This window comes from Balaenoptera physalus, assembly GCF_965194825.1.
Source record: "Balaenoptera physalus genome assembly, chromosome: 3".
In the NCBI taxonomy this organism is placed as follows: domain Eukaryota; kingdom Metazoa; phylum Chordata; class Mammalia; order Artiodactyla; family Balaenopteridae; genus Balaenoptera; species Balaenoptera physalus.
In genome coordinates, this window is record NC_138890.1 from 67934073 (window position 1) to 67961949 (window position 27877).

Sequence of the window (27877 nt, forward strand, 5' to 3'; positions counted from 1 at the left end):
GGAGGGAGACACAAGACGGAGGAGATATGGAGATATATGTATATATATAGCTGATTCACTTTGTTATAAAGCAGAAACTAACACACCATTGTAAAGCAATTATACTCCAATAAAGATGTTTTTAAAAATAAATAAATAAAATGTGCTATAAGCTGTTGCACCAAAATGGTGGACCAGGGGACTAAAATTTAATCACATAAGTCTCAGGTCTAAGACCTGGAACTCGGAAACATATCCAACTTGGTATGCAATGTTTCCATTCCCCAAACTGAGGCAGGACTATGCCCCATTTCAGCAGGAAATAGAATAGTCATCACTCTGTTCCCTCAAAGATTTGGGGGAAAGTTAAAACAGGAGTGGGGATTGATGCCGAAAGCTCAACTTCTCTGTACACCGGGGTGCCAAATCGAATCTGAGAGACAGAGTTTTTGGTGATGTAGAAAAGGATAGCTTTGTTACTTTGCCAGGCAAAGGGGGACGCAGTGGGCTCCTGCCTCAAAAAACTGTGTGTCCCAACCCAGGATGATTTGATGAGGAGTTTTATGACAATACTTCCCAAGGGTGGGGTTGCTGACAAGATTAGGGTGTGTGCTGTCTCAGATGGCCAGGTCTCCTAATCTTGACTCAGGTGGTTTCCTGGCTGCTCCTCCCTTGATTAGCAACTGTTCGAATCTGCCCTTTGGAACTCCGGGAAGGTCACGGAGACTGGAGTCTTGCCTACAAGAAATGGGGGACAAAAAGAAACCTCTGTGCCTGGGAGCCCCACAGGGCCCTGCTCAGTTTCAGGATTGAAGCCAAGTCTCCCTAAAATTGAGTTCCTTTACTGAGTTTATGATTAATCTCTCTACCCAAAACTTTATCCCCTTTCTTGTCCCCTCTGACCTCAATCCTCTGCTAACTAAACAGTAATCAACCAGAATCAGATGACTAAAATTGCTGTTGTTGATAACATTATTAACGTACTAAAAGCTATTAGAGATATCATCATTAATATACAAACTCAGGTTGTTTCTCCAGGGCAAGATGAGCTAACAGACTGCAAGCCATGGACCACCTGGCCAGAGCATCATAAACCAGGGACATCCTGACTTTCAAAACTACAATGAAGAAATGTCACAAGATGATTAATTCCAGCCTGTTTATTCTTAAAAAAAATCCTAACTCAAAGACCAAGTGTATCTGAGGTTTATCTTCCACTCCCTTGCTTGGAGCACTGCGATAAACACTACTTTCCTTCACCAAAACCTGGTGTCAGTAGGTTAGCTTTGCTGTGCCTCAGGCGGGATGAGTTCAGTTTGGTAACACAACCGCTCAGCTAGCAGTGTGGTGATCTGTGACCGTGGGTGCCTATGTGGCCATTCATTTTAGCTACTAGGGGCCTCTTGAGACCTCATGTGCCACATAAGATTGTGTGTGAAGACCAGGATTGCCTGTGTTCTGGTGAAACACCTGTGATTCCATGTGGCTTCCTGTGACTTCATGTGACCCTGTGTGGCAGCCTGTTACCACATGGAGCCTCCTGTGACCTTGGGTGGCCTCAGATCCAATCTTCCCAGAAGGAGAGATCTGAGGTCCCCAGAGAATATGGGCACTATCCGGCGTAGCTGCCCTTTTTCCAGATCCTAAATAGACCCTCACCGCCCTCTCTCCTCTTTGGCTTGCAGACCTGACACCCAGAGGCTCCTGGTGTCTGCAAACTGGGGTCCTAGGGGGCGTTAGCGTCAGCGGGAACCGACCCACCGACAAGTGTGCCTCCTAGAACAGGTGACCGCGACCTCTCTGCCACCCGAGCCCGCCCAGCCATAAAAGCCAGCGTCGCGCTGGGTAGGGGTAAGGGTCGCGCGTTGGTGGGGTGCGCGCGGCGTCGCGCTCCTGCGCTCGTCGCCCGTGCGGCCCTCTCCTGCCGGTTTCCCCAGAACTCCGGGTCGTGACGTTAGGCGGGGCGGAGAGGGCCGGTCGGCTCTGCAGCCTGGCCCCTCCCCCGCCCGGGGCCTCGGCGGTTCCCACGCGGCTGTGAGCGTGCGGAGCGCCCGGACCTGGACCGCGGCGGGGCTGGAAGGGGGCTGGAAGGGGGCTCCGGTGCAGAGCGGGCGCGTGGCGCTCTCCCCCTCCAGCCAAGACTCCGCAGCCGCGCGCGGAGGCGGGGCGCTGCGGAGCCGGGTGGGGGGGGGCGGGGGCTAAAAATACCCGGCGGCAGCGGCTGCGCGGCTTCTGCTGGGGCTGCGGGGCTGTGGGCCGGGGAGGCCGTGCCGGGCCCATCTGGGTCCCGCTGACCGACATGCTGACCTTCTTCCTCGTGTCGGGGGGCTCCCTCTGGCTGTTCTCGGGTAAGTCTCCCCCCTCTCCCCGTCCTCTTCTGTGACCCTCATCCCTGGCACGCTGTGGGGTCTTGGTCCCGGGCAGGGGTTGATCCCCCAGCCCCGGCTGACGAGCCGTCCTTTCAGGACTACCCTGGGCCACCCAGGTCTCCCTCTTCCAAATTCTGGCGGGCTCCGGGCCGTGTTTGGGAAGTGCCTGTGTCAGTGAAAATGAGGGGCCTTTGCTCTCCGCGACCTCACAACAACTTCCCTCCGGTTCTCGACTCCCCCCGCCCCTTATGGTGAGGACCATCCGCTGAGCAGACTAGGCCCTGAGCCCACTCGTCCCCCAAGGCCAAGTCCAGGGACAGACAGTTCATCCTTGTCCATCTCCAGGATGCAGACCCTGAGGATGTTGGACTCCGAGGTCCCACAGCAGGTCAAGGACATGACCGGGACTGACCTGGGGCTTCCTGATCCTGGTGAGAGGGCCTCCTCACAACCCCTCCTGCCCACCCTTCAGCCGGAGTACACGATTTCTGTAAAGCAGGGTTCACCTGGCTCCTTAGCTATGCCCATGGCTTGTGTCCGCACCCTGCCAGCGCCCACCTCTCCGCCTCACAGGAGTCAGCCTCTCACCCCTGCATCCTCTCAAGAAACCTTGAGGACCCCCTCTGAATCCCTGCCCAACGCTTTTACCCCCTCCCCACACAGAACCTGGGCTCTCACCCCAGAAGCAGTCATTCACCAGTTTTGCTGCCTACACCAGCCACTCCCCTCTGTGAATGTTGGGTTCCTCTAGGTTATGATACCACTAAAGGGTCTCCACCCACCCCCACCCATACCCCCATGTGCAAATTCAGTCTCATAATGTATGTGAAGTGCTCGAACCTTAAACTGGCTTTAAGCTGGACCTGGCCCAGAGCAAGTGCTTTATGAATGTTAGTTTTATTATTATTTCATGCTCAAACAGCATCATCAGAGGAGGTAGTAAGGTTCTTTCTGAGCCGAAGAAGGGGAGGAAGGCGACCCTTTTGAAATCCTTAACTGAAACTTTGCCTGTGTTATTTAATATTCACAGCAAATCCTAGGAGGTTGGTGGTGCTCTTTTTTTACTGAGGTTCATAGGTTAATTGACTTGCCCAATGTCACACGGATAATATCTGACAGATTAGGATTTGATCTGAGTTTTAATTGATTCATCATTGCTAAGTGCTTCCTGGTATCAAGCTTGAACCTAGAGGGTCGGTAGGCCAGGTGATGGTGGGCATCCCCTGACACCATTGCCCTGAGTCAGGCCACAGGGACACCTCCCCTGAGCTGGGGAGAGAGTGAGGCCTCCCTAATCCCCTCAGCTCCCTAAGCTCCTTCTGTCTGCCGTGTCTGAGGACAAGCCGTGCAGGGGCACTCTGGGCCTGATGTGCTCATCCAACAGGCAGGGTTGGAGCTAGAGCTAGGGTTAAGGATAAAGGGCAGAAGTTATCAAAATAATGGTAATGATGATGATGATGATAGTAACAGCCACCATTTATTGCTTGGATGATGGTCTCAGAGCCTTTTCTCTGTGCCAGGACCCCTTTGCCCTACCCTTAGGAGGCCCCCACCCAGCCATGGTAGCCATGGTAGCCAAGGGTAGCTCTCTGGAACCTTGGTCTTCTGTGGCTACAGGGAAGTGCCTGGGGGCTACAGAGCCACACGTGGCAGGAGTCATCAGCCTCTGAGAAAAAAAGTCCTTGCAGTGCGGGATGCTTGTCTGAAAGTGGGATTCAGGAGATGCCAACTCAGACTGGTCTTCTGTCCTGCTTCAGCGTGGAGTGTTTCCCAAAGCGGTCAGGCGCCTCCTAGAATGGGGAAACTGCCTCAGTGAAAGACTGTTCAGGGGCCTCAGAATGGTCAAGCAGGGTGACTCTTGGTACAGGTGACAGCTTCTTCCCTGGAGACCAAGTTTCTCAGTGGGTACAGGAAACTCCTCAAAGATGCCATACTTGGTGTAAGAGTGAGACACTGAGGCTGGTGTGCGGTACCCACTTCAGACACATTGTGGCATTCCCAGATCATGTCCACCTTGCTTGGGACTTTGCCTGGACCCCAGCCTTTCTTTGAGGGCAGAGAGGACACCTAGGCTAACACTGAGAACACATTCTACCTTGTAATCGCCAGGGTCCCATGGCAGCTGCCAAATCTCTCTGGCTCAGTTAGAAATAGGAGAGACACCCTGAAGTGATATTACTCTTTGTAGATTTATGTGCCGTTTGCCACCCAATCCAGCCCTAGGGAGACAAGGGAAGGGTAGAGGGGAGCCACCTGGAGGAGGAACTGATTATATGGGGGAAGCAGCCATGTGCTCTGAGCCTTAGGAGAGCTAGGGCTGTATTTGTCCTGTTCCCCGCTGAGGCCAGCCCAGATCCCACCTGTGTGTTGAGTAATAAACAAGGAAACAAAATAGATCCAGTGTGGTGAGTCAGATGCTGTGCCTGGCCCAGGAAAACATGGTCTCAGTGCTGTGAGCCCTCAGAGGACTATGGGAGCAATGGATTGGCACTTCTGCCTGCCCATATGGCACCCTTGTACAAAGTAGAAAGAGGCTCCCCTCCTGGTGGATGAATTTCTAGGCTGATGCAGCCCTGTGTCCTTCTGCAGTGTCCAGTCTGTGCAACCATATACCCGACCATCGGTGATGTCTGAGTGGGCTTTTGCAGCATATAGGGGTGTTTTGTCAGAGTCAGGTAGGCCAAACCCCAGGTAGAGAAAATCAGGCCAGCAAAAGTGTGCAGGAAGAACTGTGGTGGGAGGTGGATCTTTAGGGTCTTGTGCCTCAGGAGCCTAGCTTGTAGGAGAGGATGGAGTCGGGATGGAGTCTGGATGGGAGGGGATTCTAGAGAAGAGGGTTTTATTTAGGGGGGCAGAGGAGCCCTCGATTTAGCTGCAGTGGCCAGGCTGAGCCAGAAGGAGGAGGGTGGAGGCTGGGAGAGCAGTGGGAGGCTGTTGTGATGTTATGGATGAGAATAACTGTGGCCCAAGGATGGCCCAGTTGAGGCTGGGTTCCAGGAAGGGGAAGGTAGGAGGCCCTAGTTGTGACCCTTGGGGGAATGGGGGCTGGCCCTGGTGGCAGAGATTGGTGTGGCAGCAACCTGGCTGTAGGTGCCCAGGGCAGGTGCAGACTTGCACAGCCTAGCTCAGCCCAGCCCCATCAGATTCTCCCCACACCCCTGCTCCCATTAGGGTGGAGGACTGGTGTGAGGTCTGGGGCCATCCCAGGGGGCCCAAGAAGGCAGCCAGGGCCCTGACAGATGGTGGGGCACCAGGCAGAACATCTGAGGGCACGCCTCACAAAAGAAGGCCTGGATTTGCACATGGTGCAGCACTGTGTGGGAGAATTCGTACCTCAGTGCCTTCTCTTCCTCCCCGGCCCGTGGTAGGATACAGCGGTGCTCCCAGTGAGAGCACGGTGACACCAGGGGGCGGCAGAAGCCAGCCATTCTGCTCTCTGGCTGGTTTTCTGTCCTTTGTGATTACAGGGGCTCTTGGGTTGACCTTCAGAAGGGCGAACTTGGCTCAGCTACAGCCCCAGATGGGACCCAGGACTGTCCCCCACACGCAGCATGCAGGATAAGTGAGCATGAGGAGTTTGCAACAAGAGGCCGAAGTTACAGGCATTGGTGTAACAGAAGCTGCAGTGTGTAACTAGCCAGTGCCTGGCACATAGTAGGCACTCAGATATTCGTTGAATGAAGTACTTTTTGGGGGGGAGCAGTGTTTTCATGGGGGAAGTGTTGCTGCAAACATGCTGACTTGACTGCTGTTGCCCTGAGCACCCATCACGTGTCTAGCACCATGTTCTACAGTTCCCCAAGCTTTCCTTTAATCTTACCCACAACACTGTGGTGCTGTTAGCCCGTTTAATAGATGCGGCACAAAGACACAAGGAGGTGCAGTGGTGAAGCAACTCCTGAGAGCTGTGAGTCAGACCACATGCTCAGACTCCAGGCCACGGAGGGACCCGGAGGATCAGGCAGGATCAGGCAGGGCCTGAGCCCCTCCAGCAGGCTAGTCAGCGGGCACAGACAAGGGAGCAGTCCTTGGACGGGGAGGGTTTAAAGAGAAGACAGGTGTAAAGAGCAAAGAGCGGGGGCTGGCACATAGGAAAGGGCTTACTGAATGTTAGCTAAAGTTATAACACCTTGAGCTAAGCCTTCCTCAGAGGAGGTGCAGGATTCGGACGTGCAGAAAGGGGGTAGGGAAAGAAAAGGCGTTCCAGGCAGAGGGATCCGTGTGAGAAAAGATTGGGAAGATGGATCAATGAGAGTTAGGGACAGACTCTGCTCAGCCAGCGAGGTCTCCAGGGCTGGCCTCTGCGGGCACTAGAAGGCCAGGCCAGGCAGCACAGGCTTCATTCTGTGTGGTAGCTGCATCAAGGACATACGGCCCAAACTGGGCATGTGGATGGCCAAGGTGACACTGTCCCTGCACCCCTCAAGCCGCATGCATCTCCTGGTGGCACACGTGCCACTGAACTACAGTCTTTTGCCTCCTCTACTAGCCCTATGATCTCCTTGAGGGCAGAGCCAGGGTGTCTCCTTCCTGCGCCCAAGCCAGGGCTGGCACACAGTGTACATCAGTGCTGATTGCATAAATGAATGATATGAAGAATTCCCTGAGAATAATTTATCTTAATAATGAGGTGTTTTCTCACTACAAGTCCATTGGCTGACAACAGACCTTGAGTTTTCTCCTACTGGGTGCCAGGCTCTATGCCTAGCTGGGGGATATCACCAATATGGTAGAAGCTGTAGGAGAAAGCAGGTGTGAACTCCTTGCAGGCAGAGCCAGATCAGCCTTCAGTGGAGAACCCGGAACAGAAGGAGGTGCTCCAGAAGTGTTTGCTGAATTAACAAGTGAGTGAATGACCACACTCGCAGCTGTGGTGTGACTGGTTTCATAGAAGATAGTCGTCTCTGAGGATGAGATTCTGTTATTTCCTTAGAGCTCCAAGTTTCCAGTCTCCTAGTAGGCTGGGAACTCCGGCCAAGCAGAGCTGAAAGGAGGCCCTAGTCAAGGTCCTCAGCTCACTGGATGATCTGGTGTGATGGCCCCATTCCTGTGTTGGCCTGGCCAGAGTCCCCACTAACCACCCATTGGGCCCCAGGAGGGAAGCACTGTTAGTGAGATGCTACTTTGGGCCCTTGGGGTTGGCCTTCAGGTGAGGCCCAGGGGTGGTCCCACATAATTAATTGCTCAGCTGCTCCAGGAGCCCATAGTTGGTGTGGTCATTCTCAGACCCAGTTACTTTGCGTGGCTCCTGATTCATGTGAGGCTTGGGATCTGTGACAGGCAGAAGTAGGAGGATGGGAAATGGGCTTGGACAGATTCTGAGCCAAGCTGAGCTATCTGTTCAGAAGCCCAATCTGTAATCTCAGAGCCTGAAAGATTTCAAATCCCAAGAAGTCCCATCTGTGCCTGTTTACCAGCTCTTCCTGGAAAACTTTCCTCTCCCGACAGCTACTCCGGGGAGTAGGGGTGCCTGGGGGTGTCCATGGAGAGTTGGGGGTGGCTAGCTTCTGATTTGTCATCTGCTCATTCAGGCCTGCATTGTGAGGTAACTGTCTCCTGGAGCTTTAGAATGGGAAGCCAGGCCTGGATGGTGCCAGTGAGGTAACAATCAGCATCTGTTCCCAGACCCTGGGGTAAGCAAATCTGGGTTGGCACCTGTTAGGGCCAGGAACAGACCTAGGTTGAGTGGGCAGCTCTGGGACAGAGCCCACTAATCAACACTGGCAACACTGCCCTACTCCCAGGGTACCACAGCTTGACCTACCAGCACAGGAGGTAGATAATCGGGGACTGAGCAGGACTTGTCCTGCCGCAGAGCCCTGTTTTTACCACTAGTGTGTTTTCCCTGTTTGTTTGTTTCTCTAGATTGTTCTGGTGGCTGAAGAGTCCCCAGTGGAGTTCCTTCTGACCACACACCCTTGCCCCAGCCTTGGCTATAAACCATTCTGGGCACTGACTGTAGGTCCTGCCACATAGACAGGAGGGCTACTGGGAGGGACAGTAAGGCCAACCAGAGAGTAGACAGCAAGGCCAACTGGAGACCACACAGCAAGGACAGAGACGGGGATGGGAAGGTAGCCAGAGCTGGGACAAAGTGGGCAGCAAGATGGGATGTGGGCCCGCCAGTGAGATGGGACAGGGAGGTTGGCCAGAGGCCGATGGTGAGGCCCTAGAGACCAATAAGAGGAAAGCAGGTATCAGCATGGAGAAGGGGGCCTCAGGGAGGACCCATCTAGGCCTGCAGTGACCCCTTGACTTTGTTTGTTTAATTTATTTATTTAATTTATTTATTTTTGGCTGCGTTGGGTCTTCCTTGCTGCGCAGGCTTTCTCTAGTTGCGGAGAGTGGCGGGCTACTCTTTGTTGCAGTGCGCGGGCTTCTCATTGTGGTGGCTTCTCTTGTTGCAGAGCAGGGGCTCTAGGCATGCAGGCTTCAGTAGTTGTGGCTCATGGGCTCTAGAGTGGAGGCTCAGTAGTTGTGGCGCATGGGCTTAGTTGCTCCGCGGCATGTGGGATCTTCCCGGACCAGGGATCGAACCTGTGACCCCTGCATTGGCAGGTGGATTCTTAACCACTGCATCACCAGGGAAGTCCCCCTCTTGACTTTGGAAGGAGCAGTGTTTCTGGCCCTTCTTCTGTGTCCCCTAGCTGCATGAAGCCACCTAGACGCCAGGACCCTGCTTAGTGGTGGAGAATGTACGTTCCCGCAGATGGATTGGATGTGCTTCTCTGGGGGACACCTTCGACTCACCCATACTCAGCCCCCACCCTGCCTGCAGACTGCCTCCCCCTCAGCCTGGCTCTGCCTGGGGTGGTGGAGAGAAAGGGAGGGTGCCCTTCCCCTGGCCAGTGGGCTGTTGGGAGATTTGGGTACATGTGTCCCTGATCTCCTTGCCACAGGTCAGACAGCAGGGAAAGCTGTGACCTGTGAAGACCGCTTTTCCATCTGGACTGACATTTCTTTTCTCTTCCTCCTCTACCTCCTGATTCTCCTCCCTGGGGCAGCCCCATGAAACCTCCCAGAGACATGCCTGGCCTCTGGGCTTCATGGGCATATTGTGTGGCCCCAGCTGACAGTAGGAGGACCTGAGGAGGGAGGCAGCAGAGCACGGTCATCAAAGATGGGCATTTTCTCTGGGCTGAGAGGCTGACAGGGCCTGTTTCATTTGGATTGCAGGAGATCTGTGGAGCATCTACAAACCCTCCTATTGGCTCAGAGTCAGCTCCCAGGTGGTTTTGTCCTAGATTTCCTCTCAGGCTAAATGATCATATGTGTGATTGAGATCTTGCTGTGTCATTGTCTCCTGTTAACGGGAGTCTGCGTAGCAGCCATGCTTCATAGGTTATAAGCTTTGTGCTGTACACATAGATTAGCCTCACCTGTGTTTGTCCTGTCGCTATGTGGGAGAATAGTGCCTAGAGTGTGCACTATTTTGTGCCTGGTTTCTTCACTCAGTATCATCCACGGTGCTATGTGTAATGAGGAAATTTGCAACAATACATTCCAAAAAAATGTGGAAAATGAAGGCAACACTGTGAGTTGTTCAAGTCAAATGACTCTCCTTTATTCTGAGATCATGTTCTTCCATCTATCTTGCAATAAAATATGCTGGCAGTTTGGTTGGGTTTTTGTTTTGTTATTGATACATTTGTTTAAAAAATAAGTAGATAGATATAGATACAGACATTTATATATTTGTGCCATAGTTAATGGACAGCTCCTGGTGACCCTAGGGTGTCAGAAGAGCAGCATTTCTGGCCTCTGAAAGTCTGAACAAGATTGAAATCTGACCTTTTCTTGGAGCCTCTGTGGGGGATGGAGTCCAAGCTCTGGAGCGTGATTGTGCACATTGTGCTCTGGGTCACAAACCCCACCCGCAGCTCGCGGGCACCTGTGGCAGCAGCACTCTGGGCAGCAGGCGGAGAGGACATGTGACCTCCATTCTTCAAAGTCCTGTCAGTGCACTGCAAGGGCTTTTGTTTACTGTCACATTTTTCTTCCCATTTCTTTGTCCACATTTACCATCAACACCATGAGAATTGCCGGAAGTTCCCTCATTCAAAAAGGTTGCTACCTGAGGCCCAGTCATTACTATTTCTGAAAAGGACAACACAACAGAACCTCAGAATGGGCCGATCCCATTTCTTGGTCCCGCCCACCCTGACCTGACGCAGTGCTTTCTTTCCGCAGCGGCCGCAGAGGCCTCCCTCCAGCTCCCTCTGGAAAGGTGGTGGGTTCAGTGAGAATCCAAGCAATGGGTGCTCTCAGTGGGTCGGTGTGAACAACGTCCAGCAACCTTCCCGGGCCAGCCAGGGCCTCATTTTGCTTTGGTCTGAAAGAGATTTTTGTTGTCCGGTGAGAACAGCCCCAGCCTGGCCGGGTGCCAGAGGCAGCGGCAGGAATACAAACACTTTCATGTGACGGACCCGGGTGGAGAGGTGTGGGCCTGCCAGCAGTGGGCCCTCCCCTGCCGCTGCTCCTCGGGAGGCGGTGATTTGCATATTCCCCATTCATCCTGGCCTTGAAAAGGAGGCCTGCGTTCTCAGTCCTCCAGACCAGCTGAGGGCTGGGCTGCTTGAGCCTGGTTTTAACTCTGTGGATGCCACCGGCTCTCACCGGCCAACAGCAGGTCTTGGTGGCTGGAGGGTGGTGAAAGGCAGCAGCTGCTGTGTGGCCCTGGCCTCCAGAGGGATGATTCAGGAGGTGGCAGGGTCCCACTGACCAGCACAGACTTCTGCTGAGCGGAGTGAGGGTCAGATTTGTTTCTCCTTGTGCCATTCAGAAGAGGAGCTTGGTCAAAGTATGAGGAAGCCAGAAAATTAAGCTGTTTATCAGAGTCCCAGAAAATTTGCCTTTAACCAAAGCAAAACTCCCTTTTCTCTGCTCATTGTCATTCCTGCAAAATAACAGTGACCCCTGGAATGGTGGGTATAGGCGCCTTATTGGCTCCTGGCTGCAGCAGGGGTCCCTTTGGCTGGGATCTGGAAGGACAGCTTGCCTGGGACACTTTGGCATCCTAAAACCCCAAGGTGCTAGGTCAGGTGAGTGAGTGGGTGGGCCCTGTTAGCTTGTGGCTGGGACTTCAAAAGCATGAGGCTATATATAGTACAAATCACCATCTTTTTCCCTCTGCAGCTAAATGCTATCTTCCCAGCCTCGCTGCCTCCTTCCCAGGAGCCCCAGCATCTAGTAGGCTCTTTCTAGGACTCTGTCCCCTTCTCAGAACGCTCCTTCCCGCCCTGTTCCTGATCTCCTTGCTCCCCCTCCCTGACTGAGGATATGTCTTAGGTTCTGTTCTGTCTTGTGAATCTCCCCTCCGCCCACCCCCCAGCAGGATGTCCCCAGTTGCTCCTGAGGGAACAAGTGGGCAAAAGCAAATCCCTCTGTTGCTCCCCCCACCTCAACGAACCGCATCTCAACAGAACCTCCTCCCTCCTGCAAGGTGCTTCCCCTTCGCTGGAGGTGGTTACATCCTGTTTCCCCTGTACCCTGGCCACCTGCGGTTGAGCTCTGACAGCATGTCCCTGCCTGGAGCAGCCCATATTCTCTTTTCTGAGCTTGAGCCTGTAAGGTTTGCATTGTGTCCTCAGTTTGGGCCAGTGATGGAAATGGATCACTGCTCCTGAGGCCAGGACACTGGTCGCCCTAACCTAGACGGGCTGGGAGGGGAAAGGATCATGTTGCAGCCACAGGATTTGGCTTCCTGCACAGTGGGGCCTGGCCAGGGGGTGTCCTCTGCTTGTGTAGTGCTCATTGGCCCTTGCCACTGTCCCTAGGGTTCTGCCTGCCATCCCAGGGCTTGGTGTGGAAGGAAGGACGATGAGGCCGAGGCTCATCCACACCGTCAGTCCTAGTCTTCGTCCCCTGGAAATATTTCTAAAGGGAGCGTTGCCACTGTCATAACCTGTGCTGTCCCTCCTCGTTCTGAGAATTTTGTCAGGCCTGATGCGTGGTAAGGACAACTTTTATCTCAGAGCTCGTGAAAGACACTGTTTCTCTTTGCTCCTCTGCTCTCAAGGCTATTTGTATTTTTAAGTGTCTGAAAGTATTGTTTGAGCCTGGCTTCCTGGTGCTGTTGTCAGGACTGTGGGCCTATGTTCCCTGACCAGGGCTTAGGGTGAGTGAGATTCTTGAGAGGTGCTGGCCTGAGGATGGGGGCGGACGGTGCTGGGGGCTGCTTCCCACCCCCAGTGAATTGCTGAAGGGAGGCATGTTCACGGTGGGTTCGGGCTATTGAGACAGGGGCCCTGTGCAGTGGTCAGGCACAGCCAACTTTAGTTAGGCCTTTCTACATTCAAGAGGCCTAAGTAAACCTTCAGAGCTATAATCAGCCTCCTCAGGGAGGTTCGGCAGGCGAGCCACCCTGTAACCCAGCAACCCTGAATCCTGGGCCCGTCTCTCTTGGGGGAACATGCGGTGGGTCTCACCTGGCAATTCCCAGCTTGGGGAGGCCCTTGACCCCATGTCTGCCCCAGTCGTCTGTGGTTCTGTGACTCTAATTAAAACCCAGGAGGAAGGTGGAGAGAAAGCCCCTCTCACAGCACAGACAAGCGTGAATCCCTGTGTGGACGGGGTGGGGGCCAGCTGAGTGTGGGCTGCTGTGTTTGTGTCTCTACAGATCAGTGTCACACAGGTGTGATGGTGAGATTTGTGCTTTTCCTAACCTAGTGCCTGGGCCACAAACGTCCTGGGGCAGCACTGCTGGGCCGTGACTCTCTGCCTCTGGCACCCTGTGTGATTTTCCATCAGCCAGGACCTTGGTTGTGTCCACTGGATTTTCTGCCCCAGAAGCTGCCCTGAGAAGCATTAAAGGAGGCTTTCGTCTTAGTTAACAACATCTCTGAAAATGTACAGAGAAAAGTAAGGGTCCTGCCAAGAAGGAAGGAAAAGGGGCTTTGGGGGCTGAGGGTTGGTCCTCAGGCATTTGTGCATTTTAAAGCTTCCTCCAGGTGTGTTGCCGGAGGCTGGGGCCTGGGGGCCCAGGCAAGCTTTTGCCAAGTTCCAGGTTAGGGCTGCTGAGGTAGGAAGCTCTCCGCGCAGCCCGCCCAGGTGGTGGGGTGGGCAGTGGAAGCCCTATCAGTCCCAGGGAAAGTGTTGCAAGGCCTGCGGGCTCTAGAGTTTCCAGGCAGGTTATGAACACAGCTCTTGAGAGGGAACTCAGAGTGCTAGGCCGAGACCTGGGGCGGTCTTGCTGTAGAGGAGGATGGCGTTGGGCAGACAGCGGCCCTGTCCTGGAAGCACCAGTTGTGAGTAGGGCCTGGGAGTGGTGAGCTGGTTCCTGTGGGCTGGACCTGCCATTTACTCTCCATGTGCCTGCTGTGAGCCCAGCCACACCCTGGCTGTGGAAGTAGGAGTCAAAAAAGGCCATACGCGATCACCACCCCAACTCCTCACCCAGTGGAGAAATCTTGCAGGAGTGAGACCCTGGGTGTCCTGGGACCTCACTGTCCCAGTCTGTCTGCCAGAGGCGTTGAGGGAGTTTGGGGCTCAGCTTTGGTTCCAACAGGCCTGGGTGTGGATTCTGGCTCCAGGATGGCCATTCCCCTGGCAAGCCAGGAAAGCGTCTCTCAGGGCAGGCTTTAAGGAGGGGCTGGTGTGCTGCCCTGGGGTCTTGTGGGGGAGCTAAGCCATTATCTTCTACCTGCTGACCCTGGTGTTTGGTCTGGAGTGTCCCCACTGCCCAGAGCATCTCTGAGCAGATGTTTTATCTGGGACTGTGCCTAATCTCCTTCCTCTCCCCAGTAGACTGGTTGTGACCTTGTGGGGTGGGGGTGGAGGCAGCCCCTGGGAGGTGCTGGAGGAGATTCCTGGGCAAAGGTGCAGGCCGCCCAGTGCAGGTCGCCCTCGGCACCGGGGATCTGGCCTCTCCACGCCCACTTCCACCATTCCCACCACCCCTACCGCTCGTGCAGCCTGCAGGTCCCCAGCCCATGGCTGCGGGCCTGGCCCTTAATCAGTGCCACATATAGATGTGTAAGAAGACTTTGTCCTTAAGCAACCCTCTGACGAACCCCTCTCCAGGACTGAAGACAGGGTAGGGGTGGGGAGAAGCAGAGGGGTGTGAACTGAGGCTCTTGCAACCTGGCAGAGTTGGGGTTAAGGCTGGGTTGCTTGCCTCTGAGCTGATCTGAGCCAGCACTGCCCCGTGTGCAGATGCAGGGGAGGGGCAGCGAGGGGCCTGGAGGGGCCAGCAGCTCCCCATAGAGCTGTTCTGTGCCCGGGTCCCTGCCAGACCTGCTGCCACAGCTGCCAGGGAGCCTCTGCCACCACTGCTAGAGCCTCTACCACCAGCCGGCTTCTCAGAGCAGGCATTCGTTGCCATCGGCTGTCCCCAGGAGGGCAGACTTTGGGCAGGGCCTTCGCCACTTTTGAGCTTTGATCAAGATGTGGTAAGCTCTCTCCCTAAGCCCCACACATCCTTTATAAAGGGAGGCTGGTACTAGTGGGACCAGCTCAGCTGCCTCCCCAGTGCCAGGAGCCTGCTGGAAAGGTAGGGTGTGAATGCATGTAATTTTGCAAGTTGTCTTTGAGCCCTTTTGGCTGGCAGAGACAGAGTAACTGCTTCAGCTAACTTCTATCTACTGAATGTCTCCCTTACTGCGTGCCTGGTACCTTATTCTCTGTCCATGAGAGTTTTGAGATGAGGCCAGAGGGGTAAAGTGACTTGTCCAAGGTCATATAGCTGTCAAGAGTATGAATCAGGATTTGGACCCGGGTCAGTCCAGCACCAGAACTCCCCTTAGGGCCCTTTCCCTGGCTTGTTTGCTGGGGCCCCTGGCCCCTGGGAGGTTATGATTTCATTTCAGAGCTCTTCATTGGGAGTTAAGGAGGTTCTTTAATGATCTGCTGGCTTGCCTTGTGCTTCCCCATTTCTGAAGCCCTCAGAAGTTTGCATAGACCCAGAACCCCATTGCAAGGACCCCCCACCTGCCTCCAGGCTGATACAGAGCGAAGCTGGTGTGATTCTAAGGGGAGGGAAGAATCTGAGGATCATGGAGGGTCTCAGTGCCAGCATGATGAGTTTGAATTTTTGTCCTAAGGTAGGAGGGAGCCAGGTAAGGTTTTTGAGCAGCGGCGTGATATGGTTATGTCTGTGTATCAGGAACATAACTTTGGTATCAGTGTAAACACTGGTTAGAGCAAGGAGACCTGTGAGGAGACTGGTGTGGGAGTCTGGACAGCACTTGGTGGTGGCTGGACCAGGCCAGGCCAGAGGGGTGGAGAGGAGTGGTCAGGTTTGGAAGGTGTTTAGGAAGTAGTCCTGATAGAACCATCTTGCTAGATCGTGAAGGTCTAGAGTCAGGAAGCTGGACCAGCAGAGAGCTCTTGGAGTGGAGCCACGGGTCTCAGGGCCATCTCCACTGGAAATGTGCCCTGGGGCTCTGCTTCTGCCCCCTTGAAGTCAAAATACTTCTGACCAGGGCCCCCTTCCTCCCATTCTCTCCCTTCCTGGGTTTTGACAGCTATGCCTCTCACTACCCACCTTCCATGTGCCCTGAATCAGCAGAAGACAGGGCAAGGTGGGGAAGTCCCACTCCCCCCAGCCTGTGCCACCACTTGGTATTCTGAACTGGTCTATGCCCAAGGAGAAGGCATAGGATGTGCTAGAGGAGAGGAGGCTAGTTGATGCTGAGGGCTGGGTCCCCGTGCCAGGTGAATATTTACAAACACTCACAGCCGCTCCCTTGGCAACACCAGCACCACTGATTCCCTTGGGTGCTGTCCCCCTCCCCCCTGCCCCCCGTGCCCCATGCTGCTGCAACCAAGAGAGCCTCCTGGGGGCATGGAAGGAGGCAGCCATGGCTGGGACCCCAGGGACAGAGAAAGAGAGGAGGTCAGAAGAGGCCAAGGCCCTGTGAAATAATGAGATAAGACCAGACTCCCAAGCCAAAGGCCTGGTGGCACAGGCTGGCTCTGAGGTCCATGTCCTCAGAGGACCTGAATTTGCAGCTCTCCACTCCAGTGGCTCCCGGCGGTCTGAAGGGCATCTCATGGTATGTGCAAGCACCCGTGACTGTCTGAGGTTGGCAAGCCTGTAAGAATGACACCCTCTGGTTGCTGCCCAGCCAGGAAGGGGCACAGGCTCAGCCTTAGGACTAGAGGAGCTGCAGTCACTTTAGACGCCTCCTTAGGAGTGGGCACCTAAATAGAAGCCTGAGGAGGAGTGGGTGGCCAAGCCCTTTTCCCACCACCCTCCAGTGTCCTAGGCGAGTGGGCTTCCTGGAAGAGAACCCAGCCATGGGAAGATGGCAAGTTCATAATGTGAGGCCAGGAGGGAGCTCACCTGTGGTGTGTGCGTGCTGAAGAGCAAGTGACTGGCCTGACTGGCTGATCCCTGCTTACGGGCTCTGGTGGCCCCTACCCCCTGCAACCTGCCTGGGCTCTTCTGAGCAGGCCTGAAGGTGGTTTTCTGTGGGTTCAGCACTACTGCAGAGGAGAGCATGGGTTTGGGTATGGATGGTACAATGTAGGCAAGGGTTAGGGTTGCGATGCAACACAAGGCAGTGGTCTGAGAGGCCGTAGTCGTCTGGGGCTCGAGTCCTGGCTCCCCTGCTCGCTCACTGTGCCCCTGTGAATGGCAGGTAACTTCTTCAGTGGAGTCTCTATGTCCTCACCTTATAATGAGTACATGGTGCTGTCATGAGGATTGAGCAGTGCAGTGTGTAGGCATGGGCTCCCACATACTAGCAATTCAGGAAGTTTAGGCAAGTTCTCTTCTTCCCTCTCTTGGAAACTGTGATACTTTGGTGATGGCCGAAAGCTCTGCACATCTGGGAAACCAGCCTCAGACTTGTGGCACTGACCCTCGTACACGATTTCATGGGCTCAAGACTTTATTTCCTGAGAGAATATTTAGTTTGCTAAGTGCCCATGGTCTCCCTCAGCTCCAGCCTTTGCATATTTGCTTCCCTCTGCTTGGGACACCCTTTCCTCTATCTCCTTCAGTCTCAGCATCAATACCACTTCTTGCTAGAAGCCTGCCCTGACTCTCCGTACCTGAGTTGGGCATCTTCTCTGGTTCCCCATGCCTGATCACAGCCCAAACTGCACTCACGGCACTGCCCACTGCCTCATGTATTTCCCCTATAAGATTGCGGGCAGGCCCACATCTGGCTTGTCCCAGTGCCCAGCACTGAGCTAGCTCAGAGCAGAGGCCATATGAGGGTCTGCTAGGTGAATGGGTAGGTGGATGGGTGGGTGGGTGGATGGCTTGGCCATTCTTGTCTGTGCTCTGTGACAACCCCAGCATTGCAACCAGTGCCCACTTTTGGCTGTAGCTTAGGGCCTGTGAGCAACTGCCAAGGGCCAGGGACTGGTGGTAGTAAGGCATCCTTCCGGGGTTTTCTCTAAAACTTTTGGGACCACATACTTGAGCCTCAGAGCTGAGCCGGGACTTCTTGGGCCTTGGCTTCCTAGCCCACGGAGTCAGTTCAGTCCATTAGAGGAAACCTCATTCAGCTCTCAGAGCTCACACCAGGAGCTGGTGGGCATATCTAGATTTTCCACTATGTAGTGAGTCATTTATCTGATGCGCCTGGCTGTGACTTAGTCTGCCATTTGCAGCTTAAGGAAGTAAATCTCCCAGGAAAGCCAGCTGGCCTCCTGCCAAGGGTCCTCCCCAGAGCAGTTTTCCTTGGTGAATTCACCGTGGTCCATAGCCTGCCCTCTGCTGATGCAGAACCTTAATTTGACCAGTATGCCAGGAGTGGTTTGTTCCGGTGGGATGGCCTCAAAACTGATCCAGTTCAAGGAGGCTGCTGGTAAAACTGGATTTCCGGCTCAGGGACTCAGTGAGAATGCTCTGGCTGGCTGGGGGCTCACTTCTCTCACCCAGAGCCTGTAGGTGGTTGATGAGCGTTCCCCGGACTCAGACAGCCTGTCATGCCATCCGTAGAGCATAAACTCCTGTGGGTCCGTACTACCTGGGTTCGGCCATCTCTGTCCAGTGGTTATTCCTGCCAGGGCTGAGCAGTCTCCTTGGTCTGACAAGCATACCTCTAGCCATCTCTTTAGTCCCAGCGTGCCTCCAGCTATGCCAGATCCAGCATGAGGAGCTTTACATGCCTGAGTGATAATGTCCCCATTTTAAAGATGGGGAAGGAAGAGGTCTAAAGAAGTGGGGCATGCTCAACCTAGCATAGCTCATAAGTGAAGGAGAAGGGACTTGAACTCTGGAGCTTTGCCTGCTTTCTCTACAATGGCTTTGCACAACATCGACCTTATTTTTGGTGTGGTGGTGTTACAGTTCAGCACAAATGCCACTTATTGGGAGTTCAGCAGATCTCTCTTCCCTTAGGGGTCAAGCGATTGCTGTTTGGCTCATATCCCATGGCTGCAGAGTAGCTGTTGTTGGGTTTCTCATTCTTTCCCAAGAAGGGAAACAACAGCCATGCACCCAAAGGTGGGGGGTGGAAGGCCAGTGACTGTCAGCCTGGAGCCCACACAATCCTCATTGTGCTGGCAGACCTATAGGTGTCGTACAGCACTTCCAGCTTTAGGCCCTTCAGGTGGACAGTAACACCAAGAAGGCCCCAATGGGGATAAAGCATCCAACGGGCCCTCCCTGGCTACCTTCCTCAGTCCTAGGCGAAGTGCAGACCCCTGAGCCCAGCTGGCCATATGTCTGTTCGGCCAGCACTACTTCACTTAGCAGCTAACAGGAGGACATGGTAGCACTTGGAGACTTCCCTCTTTGAACCAAATTCAGTCACCAGTGCTTCTCACAGAAAAGCTCCCCCTGCCCCCCTCAGGGCATCCTCCATGTGCCGCTGTAGGCCCACTGTGTCCACTTGGACTGCAGTGGGTGAGCGTGACACCCTGACCACCATATGCAATGTCACGAGGGTTTCTCGTTACCCCTAGGAGTGCACACAGCACTTTGCTGAGCCTTTTCTCTCCGAGCCTTCATTCCTTTCCATTCCCACCAGCTTAACTCCTGCTCCCCTCTGGCACCTCCTTTTTCCTCTGGACATTAGCAGATGGGATCCCAGGGAGGACGGCACAGGCCTAGTTAATGGTGGGGCCAGCTCTTCTTCTTGGGTCTTGGTCTGTGGTGGTGCAGAGCTGCAGTGCAGTCTGGGGTCAGAGAGCAGTGCCCGGACCTCACTCTGGCTGCTCTTGGGAACTCTGCTATTCCTCAGAAAGATGGCCCCAGCATCACCTCTGGCGCTGGCAGGCCTTTGGCTACAACTTTTCTTCAAGGAGACCCCATGGTGGGCCAGGATGTGGGCCTAAGGGGACTCTGCTGTGTGTCATCCCCTGGACCCTTGTCAGGTAGGTCATTGTCCTCAGATCTTGAGGGCAGGAAGTGTCTGTCAGGGCTGGTCTGTGGGCTCTGCCACCTCTCTTTCTCTGGGTCCCTTAGGGTGAGAGCCTGGTGCTGGCAGCTTTGAGGTGGAGTGGAAGGAGTTTGCATCCCTTCACCCCCAGTCGTTCTGGGCACTGTGCTAGGCACACCTGCCGCCCCTCTGTCCAGTCCATGTCGCAGGAGCAAGGATAAGCAAAATGCTGTGACCACACAGGAGAGGCAGTACACCCGGGCCCTAGGGCTCAGGAGGTGTTCAGTCCAGAGCTGTCAGAGCACGCTCTACTCCTCAAAGATGGGGAAGTACGTGTCAGGCAGGGCCCAGGGCCTGAGTGTATGTTTCTCAGGAAAACTGGGCCGGATGTCTGACTGTCAGGTATGACTGCTAAGGGCTCTCTGGCCTGTCACCGGGAAAGGCCCTTCCAGGCGCCCAGCTTTCAGGATACACTTGTGTTGCACCAGGAGGCTGTATACCCCAACTCGCTCGAGGCCTGGCCAAGATTAGTGTGTTGCCTGTGACGCTAGACAAGTGGGAGGAGAGGCCCAGGACTGCTCTCTTGCCTCCTGTCAGGGCTCCTCCTTCACCTGCCTCTTGTTTCCCGCAGAGTACATCCTCTCGCTTCTGGAGAAGATGCAGACTCAGGAGATCCTGAGGGTGCTGCGGCTGCCCGAGCTGGGCGACTTGGGCCAGTTTTTCCGCAGCCTCTCAGCCACCACCCTCGTGAGTGTGGGTGCGCTGGCTGCCATCCTCGCCTACTGGTTCACTCACCGGCCAAAGGCCTTGCAACCGCCGTGCAATCTCCTGATGCAGTCAGAGGAGGTGGAGGTGAGCAGGGTGTGAGCAGTTGGGCTGTGGGAAGTAGTAGGTGGGGGACAGGAATCTTGAAGGAAGAAGCCAAACCTGTGGCTTATTTGACCTCAAATGGCCCAGAGAATCTCCCTTTCTCCCGGCAGCCAGCCAGAAAGCCCAGAAGTGGCCCTGGGCAGGCTCTCCTACTCGATGCTCCTTCTGCCTCTCCCAGTAACTGAAGCCTGGGCAGAGACTGACCTTGGCTTTGCCCTGGGCCTCTGGTTTGCCTGCTTCTTGGGTAGGGTGCCTTGGCTTACAGTTGCCTCAGTAGGCGGTCTAAGCATGTGCTCAAGGGGCTGCCAGGTAAATTCCCTCCCAGATTCTCCCTGTGCCCAACCCTGGTCTGGAGCTGGGACCCAGAGCTGAGCCCACCCAGGGCCCTGCCCTCCCAGAGCACACGGACTCACAGGTAGAGCCACTGAGGGAAGAAGGGATGGTGGCCCAGCCTGGACAAGGGTGTTCCAGGCTCTGTCTAGAAGGACCAGTAAGATTTCGTTCTTAAGTTTATGGAGTTTATTTTGCCTTTTTAAAAAACTTTAATTCTATTTATTTTGAATAGATAATATAGTCACACAGTTCAGAAGCAACCAAAGGACATAGACTGAAAAGCTTCCACCTTCTTCCCCTTGCCTCTAAGTTCTCTTCGCCTGAGAACTGTGTTAGCAGTTGTCCACAAGCAATTGTATAGATGTCTGCCCACCTTTTAAAATGATAACATAACCACATACACCGTGCAGCACCTTGCTTTTGCTCTCGATGGTATGTCGTGCAGGTACCGATCAAAGGCATGACAGAGTTTGGCCTGGTGGGAGAGGGCTCAGGTCGAGATAGGGCTGGGATCTTTAGGGCATTTTTCCAGCAGAGGGAATGATGTGTGCAGAGGTGAGAGTGTGTGATAACACACCTGGTGGCTTTGGGAAATGGCGATTCATGTGGTGTGGCTGGGAGGTGGAGAGGGGCTGCGGATGCGTCGGTAGCCTGTGGTTACCAGCAGCCGTGGGTTTGCAGGCTGGCCATGCCTCTTACTAGCCTGATGGTCCTCGGCAGTTTCTTAGCTCTCTGAGCCTCAGTTTCCTCATGTGTCAAGTGGGCAATAAAAAGAGTATCTGCTTCCTAAAGTTATGGTAAGGATTTGGTGAGATGATGCAGAGAAAGCACTAAGATGTATTATTTTTGGTAAGCTTACAGTTACAACTCATCTGGAGAGGCCAGCAAGGACAAAGCCCCATTAACTGGGCAGGGACCCTTGGGGATGGACAGCCTGGATTTATTTGAGGCTTTCAGTAGTAGGAGAGACAGGGCCAGTTTTTGCTGTGGCTTTGGCAGGGGCAGGCATGAGGAGGCAATGGGGGCTTCTGGGCTGGAGGTGACAGTGGTCTGGATGGGGTCAGGTTGAGCGCCACAGAGTGAGTCGCTTCACGGGTCTGGCTGGGAGGACAGGGCATGGACACAGCCAAGGCCTCCCTTCCTGGGGAGGATGGAGCCCTCCCTTACTTCATCCCCCAGGAGTGTAGGAATCTGGAGTGACTGTAGTGAAGGAGGAAAGGAGAGAGTGGTAGGAAATGAGATGAGAGAGGTAAGAGGGGCCCAGATCATAGAGGGCCTGGTAGCATTTACCCTGTGTGCTACACAGTAGGAAACAATTCATATCATGTCACTCACCCTGGCTTAAAATCCTTCCCTGCTCCCCGTTGTCCTCAACCTAAAGCTCAGACTCCTCACCTTGATATGCAGCCTCTCTGGCCTCCTCCATTTACCACTTGGAGTGGCATGAATTGCCTACAGTCTCCCAGGTGCCTCCTGCCCCATGTGTTTGCACTCCCTGTTGCCTCTGGTGAAACCGCCATTCCTTGTTCCTCATTCTTCCCAGTAAACCCTTTTGTTTTTTTTTTAAATTTTTTTCTATTTCTTTCTTTCTTTAATTAATTTATTTATTTTGGCTGTGTTGGGTCTTTGTTGCTGCGCGCGGGCTTTCTCTAGTTGTGGCGAGCGGGGGCCACTCTTCATTGCGGTGCGCGGGCTTCTCATTGCGGTGGCTGCTCTTGTTGCGGAGCACAGGCTCTAGGCGCGCGGGCTTCAGTAGTTGTGGTGCACAGGCTCAGTAGTTGTGGCTTGCGGGCTCTAGAGTGCAGGCTCAGTAGTTGTGGCGCACAAGCTTAGTTGCTCAGCGGCATGTGGGATCTTCCTGGCCCAGGGCTCGAACCCATGTCCCCTGCATTGGCAGGCGGATTCTTAACCACTGCGCCATCAGGGAAGCCCCCTCTTTGTATCCTTCAAAACCCAGCTCAGCGGCCACCCTCTGACATACCTGCCCACTGAGCCCCTTCTGTCCCTGGCACACAGTCTCTTGCTGTCTCATTTCTGTCCCCCTGGGTGCTAACCAGGTCTGAGTGTATCTGTCCCCAGATTCCCACACAGGTCTTGCATGGGCCTGGTGCTCAGGAAGCACTGGCCAAACAGAACTTTCCACTGCAGAACAGCTGAGTGCTGCCTGTGGTTTTGAGTTTGGCTGTTGGCTCTGTGGCTGTCACATTTTTCCTCAGACCTGATGTTCCAAGAGGTAGTGGACCATGGGCCAGCCCAGTGCAGCCCAAATAGTGCTCAGAGAAGAGGTGGAGCCGTGATACTGGAGAGTTCTGGGTTTCGGGAGCCTGAGGAGGGGTGGCACGTGGAAGGGAAAGAGGCAGGAGAAGCCCAGCTCCTTTCCCCCACCCCCAGCACAGATGGTGTTTGCTACAGTCCCACTCTGGATCCATACCACCGAGGGCCTGGGCATCTACTATGCCATTCCCTCCACTGCCTTCTAGGCCTCTTTTCCCAGCCAGTCCTCAAACTCATCACACTGTTAATGTGAATGATGGATGGCAGCCTTCTTAGCTAAAGACGGCTCCCAAATGATTCTTAACCTATGTGCATAGCAGCAACACCTTGGCAGGTTGGTCCTGATGCAAGGGGCAGCCTGACTCTAGCCAGTACTCCCCATTCTGCTGTATGAGTGAACCACGGGTGTGTATGAACAGTAACTGAAGATTCTGGGCATTTAGTGTATGCTGCCTGGTGTGTGGGTGCTGTGTGTGTGTATGTGTGTGGGAGACCAGTGTACTGGGCCCCTGGGCATGAGCCACCTGTGTTTGAGTGTGGATGCATACAGGTCCAGTGTGTACAAGCCACGTGTACATGAATGTGTGTAGAGTTTGTGTGTGTACAGCCCAGGTGTGTGTAGGCCATGTGTGTGAGTGCACACAGAGTGTGTCCCAGCTCCAACTATGTGGCCCGGGTGTGTATCCAAGCCAGGTGCATGCTGGTGCCCTCTCCTGATACCCCTGCCTGCCTGCATCAGCCAGCTTCTCTGGCCTGTGCTTGGCTCATAGGACAGTGGTGGGGCCCGGCGATCCGTGATAGGGGATGGCCCTCAACTGCTCACCCACTACTATGACGATGCCAGGACCATGTACGAGGTGTTCCGCCGCGGACTTAGCATCTCAGGTGAGAGGGGCCATGGGGGTGTGGAAGGGCTGTGGCAGGGGTTGAGCAGGTGCAAGGGTGTGGGTGAGCAAGCATGGTTCCAGGGGTATGGCAGGTGAGTCACGCCCAGGTCCAGAGGAGAGAAGCCATTCTTGGCCCTCCTGCCACCCAGGCAGACGAGTAGCTGCATTATGAGGCCAAAGGGCTGACCTCAGCTTTATTACAGCCCTGAGAACTGCTGACCTTAAGCTGTCTCTTTGCTCATATTCTATATCTCCTATTGGCAGCCCCTCGTGAGCCTTGAACTTGCAGGCTGCTAGCTGGCATGGTTCTGAACCTGAGCCTCCGAGATGTCTGGGTGACCCATGGCGTGGGGTGAAGGGAGTTGTCACAGAGAGGCAAACTGCCACCTCTGCCCAGTGGCCCCCAGGTCTCCATGTCCTCTTGGGGCTGCATCACACAGGTCATTGTGGAAACTAGCGCTGTGTCAGTTCCCATTCCTGGGCCTTCCTGATCTCCCTGGGGAGATGCCATGCTTGTGTACTTTAGGCCTTCTTGGACTTCAGCAGTTTAGACAGGCAGCTGGGGAGCAGTTCACTTGGCCCATGGACCACCTCCCAGGATGGGATATTCATCCAGGTGTCTGATGGGCAGGTTCAGTGGCTCCCACACCCTGCCCTCCTCCCTGGCACAAGGCCTGCTTATCTCTGTGTAGGGAATGGACCCTGTCTTGGCTTCAGGAATCCCAAGCAGCCTTATCAGTGGCTGTCCTACCAGGAGGTGAGTAATAGAAGACAGGCCCCACCCTGTCTACCCACACAGACCTGGCACTTGGGGGGGGCTTGTGGGCATCCCGGAGGCTCTCAGAGGGTCATTTTTTTTCCTTGCCTGGACTGTCTGCCAAACTCCTGGCAGGAACCTCTCAGGACTTCCAGCATCACTGGGTAGGGAGTTGGGGAGCTCCCTCAGACCATAGAAATCCCACCTGGGGATCTCCCTTCCCTGCTGAAGAGTCCTTGCTTTCCCATTACTGCCCCATGTTTGTGTGCAGGTGGCCGACAGGGCTGAATTTCTAGGGTCTGGACTTCTCCAGCACAATTGTAAACCATGTACAGATCAGTTTATCGGCGTTTTTGCACAAAATCGACCAGAGGTGAGCACCTCCCTTAACTGGTTTTAGAGGCATCAGTGGAACACAAGCTTGGGTACCGTAGAACAGCCCTGCTCCCGCTGTCTGTAGGGCCTGGGACAAGAGGAAAACTGGAGATCCTTGGTCCATGCCATCCCCCACTCCCTTGGCTCTGTCCCTCATCAGGGGTGGACATTCCAGCCAAGTTCCATCTACACCCTACCTAGCTGTCCAAACAGTGGCTCCCTGAGCCATGGGGGAAGAAGGACCTGGGGAAGAAGGCCATGCAAACCCCGGAGGTGGGCCTGGGGTTATCTGGAGTCCCGTAATTCCCTGGGGCAAACAGGTCTAGAAGACCGTTGGGGGAGCAGGCTCAACGGGTCAGCTTTATGGATCCCTTGCCTTGTGCGGAGGGCTCTCGGCACAGGACCCCGATCAGGGAGCCCTGTGCCTAAGGCCTGAGGGCAGTGCAGTCCTGCTGTCTGCTCTGTGCTCCCCCTTCCCCCCAACCTGTGTGTCTCCACAGTGGATCATTGCGGAGCTTGCCTGCTACACATACTCTATGGTGGTGATCCCGCTCTATGACACCCTGGGCCCGGGGGCAATCCGCTACATCATTGACACAGGTGAGCCCAGCTGCCCCCTCCTGCCCCTGGCAGCCAGCCCCACCTCCTCCTCCCAGCCCGTTTCAGCTTATGCTGATTGTTTGACACTAATAGGTACTTTGCTTCCGCTCTCAGAGAACGCTGGGGGCTTCCACTTTGGCCCTTGAGTTGGCTTCCTGAGTCCAGCTGTCCCCAGTTGGACTTCACCCAAAGGCTCCTTCCACAGGGTAGGGCTGCCAAGAAGGAGCCTCTGTACCAGCCTCCACGTAGGCTGCCAACCCTCTGAGTTCACTTCAGCTTGAGGAAGATGCTGGGGGGTGGTGAATATCTCAAGCAGACCAGGGACAATGGGGGCTGAGCCTGAAGAAAAGGAATGCTTGGAATCTATCCCAGGAGATTCCCTGGTCTTCTGCCCTTGGCTCCATCCAGGCTCTGTGCACTTTCCTCTGGACACAATACATGTCCCTCATGGCCTGTCGTACGTATTTATTTACACACAAGCTTATCATGTGGCACACGCAGCCCATGGTTCCACTGCCTGGCATGTGCTGCCCACGGTCACAGCCTGTGCCCGCACAGCCTGACTCTCCTTGGTGGTCCCTGCAGCCGACATCAGCACTGTGATCGTGGATAAACCTCAGAAAGCCGTGGTTCTGCTGGAGCATGTGGAGAGGAAGGAGACACCGGGGCTCAAGCTGATCATCCTCATGGAACCATTCGAGGAAGCTTTGAAAGACAGAGGGCAAGACTGCGGGGTGGTCATTAAGTCCATGCAAGCTGTGGAGGTGAGGGTCTGCTTCTGGGCTGTTTCCTGGCCACAGCTGGTTAGCCACTGAGCCCGAGCTGCCGGTTATCTGCCCGTCTTATGCCCTAGGATGTATGTCTTGGGCCATCAGGGTGTGTCAGGGTTCAAAGAGGGCAGGCTTCACAAGGGCTGGTGGTGGGTAGTGGGGTTGGTACCCACAGGCATCCTCTTCGAGATGGGCTCAGGTATTTGGCACAGTTAGTGACTTGGGCACCAACAGGTAGATGGTGGTGCCAGCCTGCCCCAGAGCTACCCCCACAGCCTCCGGAGCCTCCTCATTTCCAGCTAACAGCCAGCCTGTCTGAGCCTGAGGACTGTAGTAAACTTGAGGTCCAGAAGTCTTGGAGAGGTTCTTGCGGTTGTGTCCCAGACCCCCAGCAGCCAGCAGAACCAATTTTCCTTTGCATGGCCTCCCCAGAGACATTAGGCTGGTGGCAGCTTATGGCCTGCTGGAGTGACCCAGGACATCCTCCGGGGCCTCAGGCCTTGTGCTCAGTAGCAGCTGACCCCCACTGTGCCTTTCTGGATCTAGACCTGTGGGCCCTCCATTTCTCCTCCTGTCTCCCTGTCTGCTCTTAAATGTACCCACAAAGCCATGGAGGGCCTGTGCCCCTCCATGGCTTTAGGGGCCACACCTAAGCTGGCAGCCCCCATCTGCCCCTCCAGCCCTGACCACTTAGTTGCCAGCCCGGGCCACCTAGCCACTGTGTCTTGAGCATGCGTCTAGACGTACCATGGGCCCCTCAGGCTGTCTCCCCCTTGTGCATGTGCACAGTGCTTAGCCTCTTCCTAGGCCCCAGGCCGCTGTCTGTGATGTGTGGGTGGCCAAGGCCTGGATGTGTATCTGAGGAGAGACCGCTGAGGTGGTGTCTCTGCGCGGGCCACGTCTGGGCAGGGAGTCTGGGACTCTGGGCTTGGTGCGGGAACGAGGCATACTGTGCTGAGTTTATTTTGATTGATTAGAACTTTCGAGCATTTAAAAACAGTGTTTTCCTCTTCCAGGACTGTGGTCAGCGGAATCACCACGTTCCTGTGGTAAGCTCATCTGCCAGCAGGTTTTGACTGAGCACTGTGGTGTCCAGGGCACGTCCTCACAGACTCCCTCGCTGTGCACAAGGCTTGGTAGAGGGGCCAGAGTAGCAGCCCCATGTTAATAAGCAACTCAGGAAATGTCCCCTTGGGGCACCCAGGACGACCTGGAACGGGAGGCAGACATTTGGGAGGGAGAAAAAAGGGGCAGCCAACCCTGGACACCCTTGGGTCTCCAGTAACTTTTTCTTTGGGAGGTCTTATGTTTTCCCTTTCGATGTAGCAGTCTCTCCCGAGGATGGGATGGACAGGAGCAGCAACAGACTCGGAAGTGGACCCCA

The 27877-nt window shown here is 54.8% G+C and overlaps 1 protein-coding gene across 7 annotated transcripts in view; it reads left to right on the plus strand.

Annotated features, from left to right (window-relative positions):
* Window positions 1–2174: 2174 nt before the first annotated feature.
* Window positions 2175–27877, plus strand: part of ACSL6 (acyl-CoA synthetase long chain family member 6) — a 64083-nt gene continuing 38380 nt past the window's right edge. Inside the window, exons 1-9 of one of the 7 annotated variants that reach the window (XM_082457856.1) lie at window positions 2212–2327; window positions 2694–2779; window positions 20259–20479; window positions 23875–23989; window positions 24684–24748; window positions 25020–25121; window positions 25624–25723; window positions 26309–26487; window positions 27510–27542. In XM_082457856.1, coding sequence (XP_082313982.1) covers window positions 2695–2779; window positions 20259–20479; window positions 23875–23989; window positions 24684–24748; window positions 25020–25121; window positions 25624–25723; window positions 26309–26487; window positions 27510–27542 — 900 coding nt within the window. In that variant the 5' untranslated portion in view covers window positions 2212–2327; window position 2694. Of the gene's footprint in view, window positions 2328–2693; window positions 2780–12132; window positions 12301–14591; window positions 14738–20258; window positions 20480–23874; window positions 23990–24683; window positions 24749–25019; window positions 25122–25623; window positions 25724–26308; window positions 26488–27509; window positions 27543–27877 lie in introns of those variants that run through there. The other 6 variants (XM_082457858.1, XM_082457857.1, XM_082457855.1 and 3 more) reach the window with 6 other exon arrangements.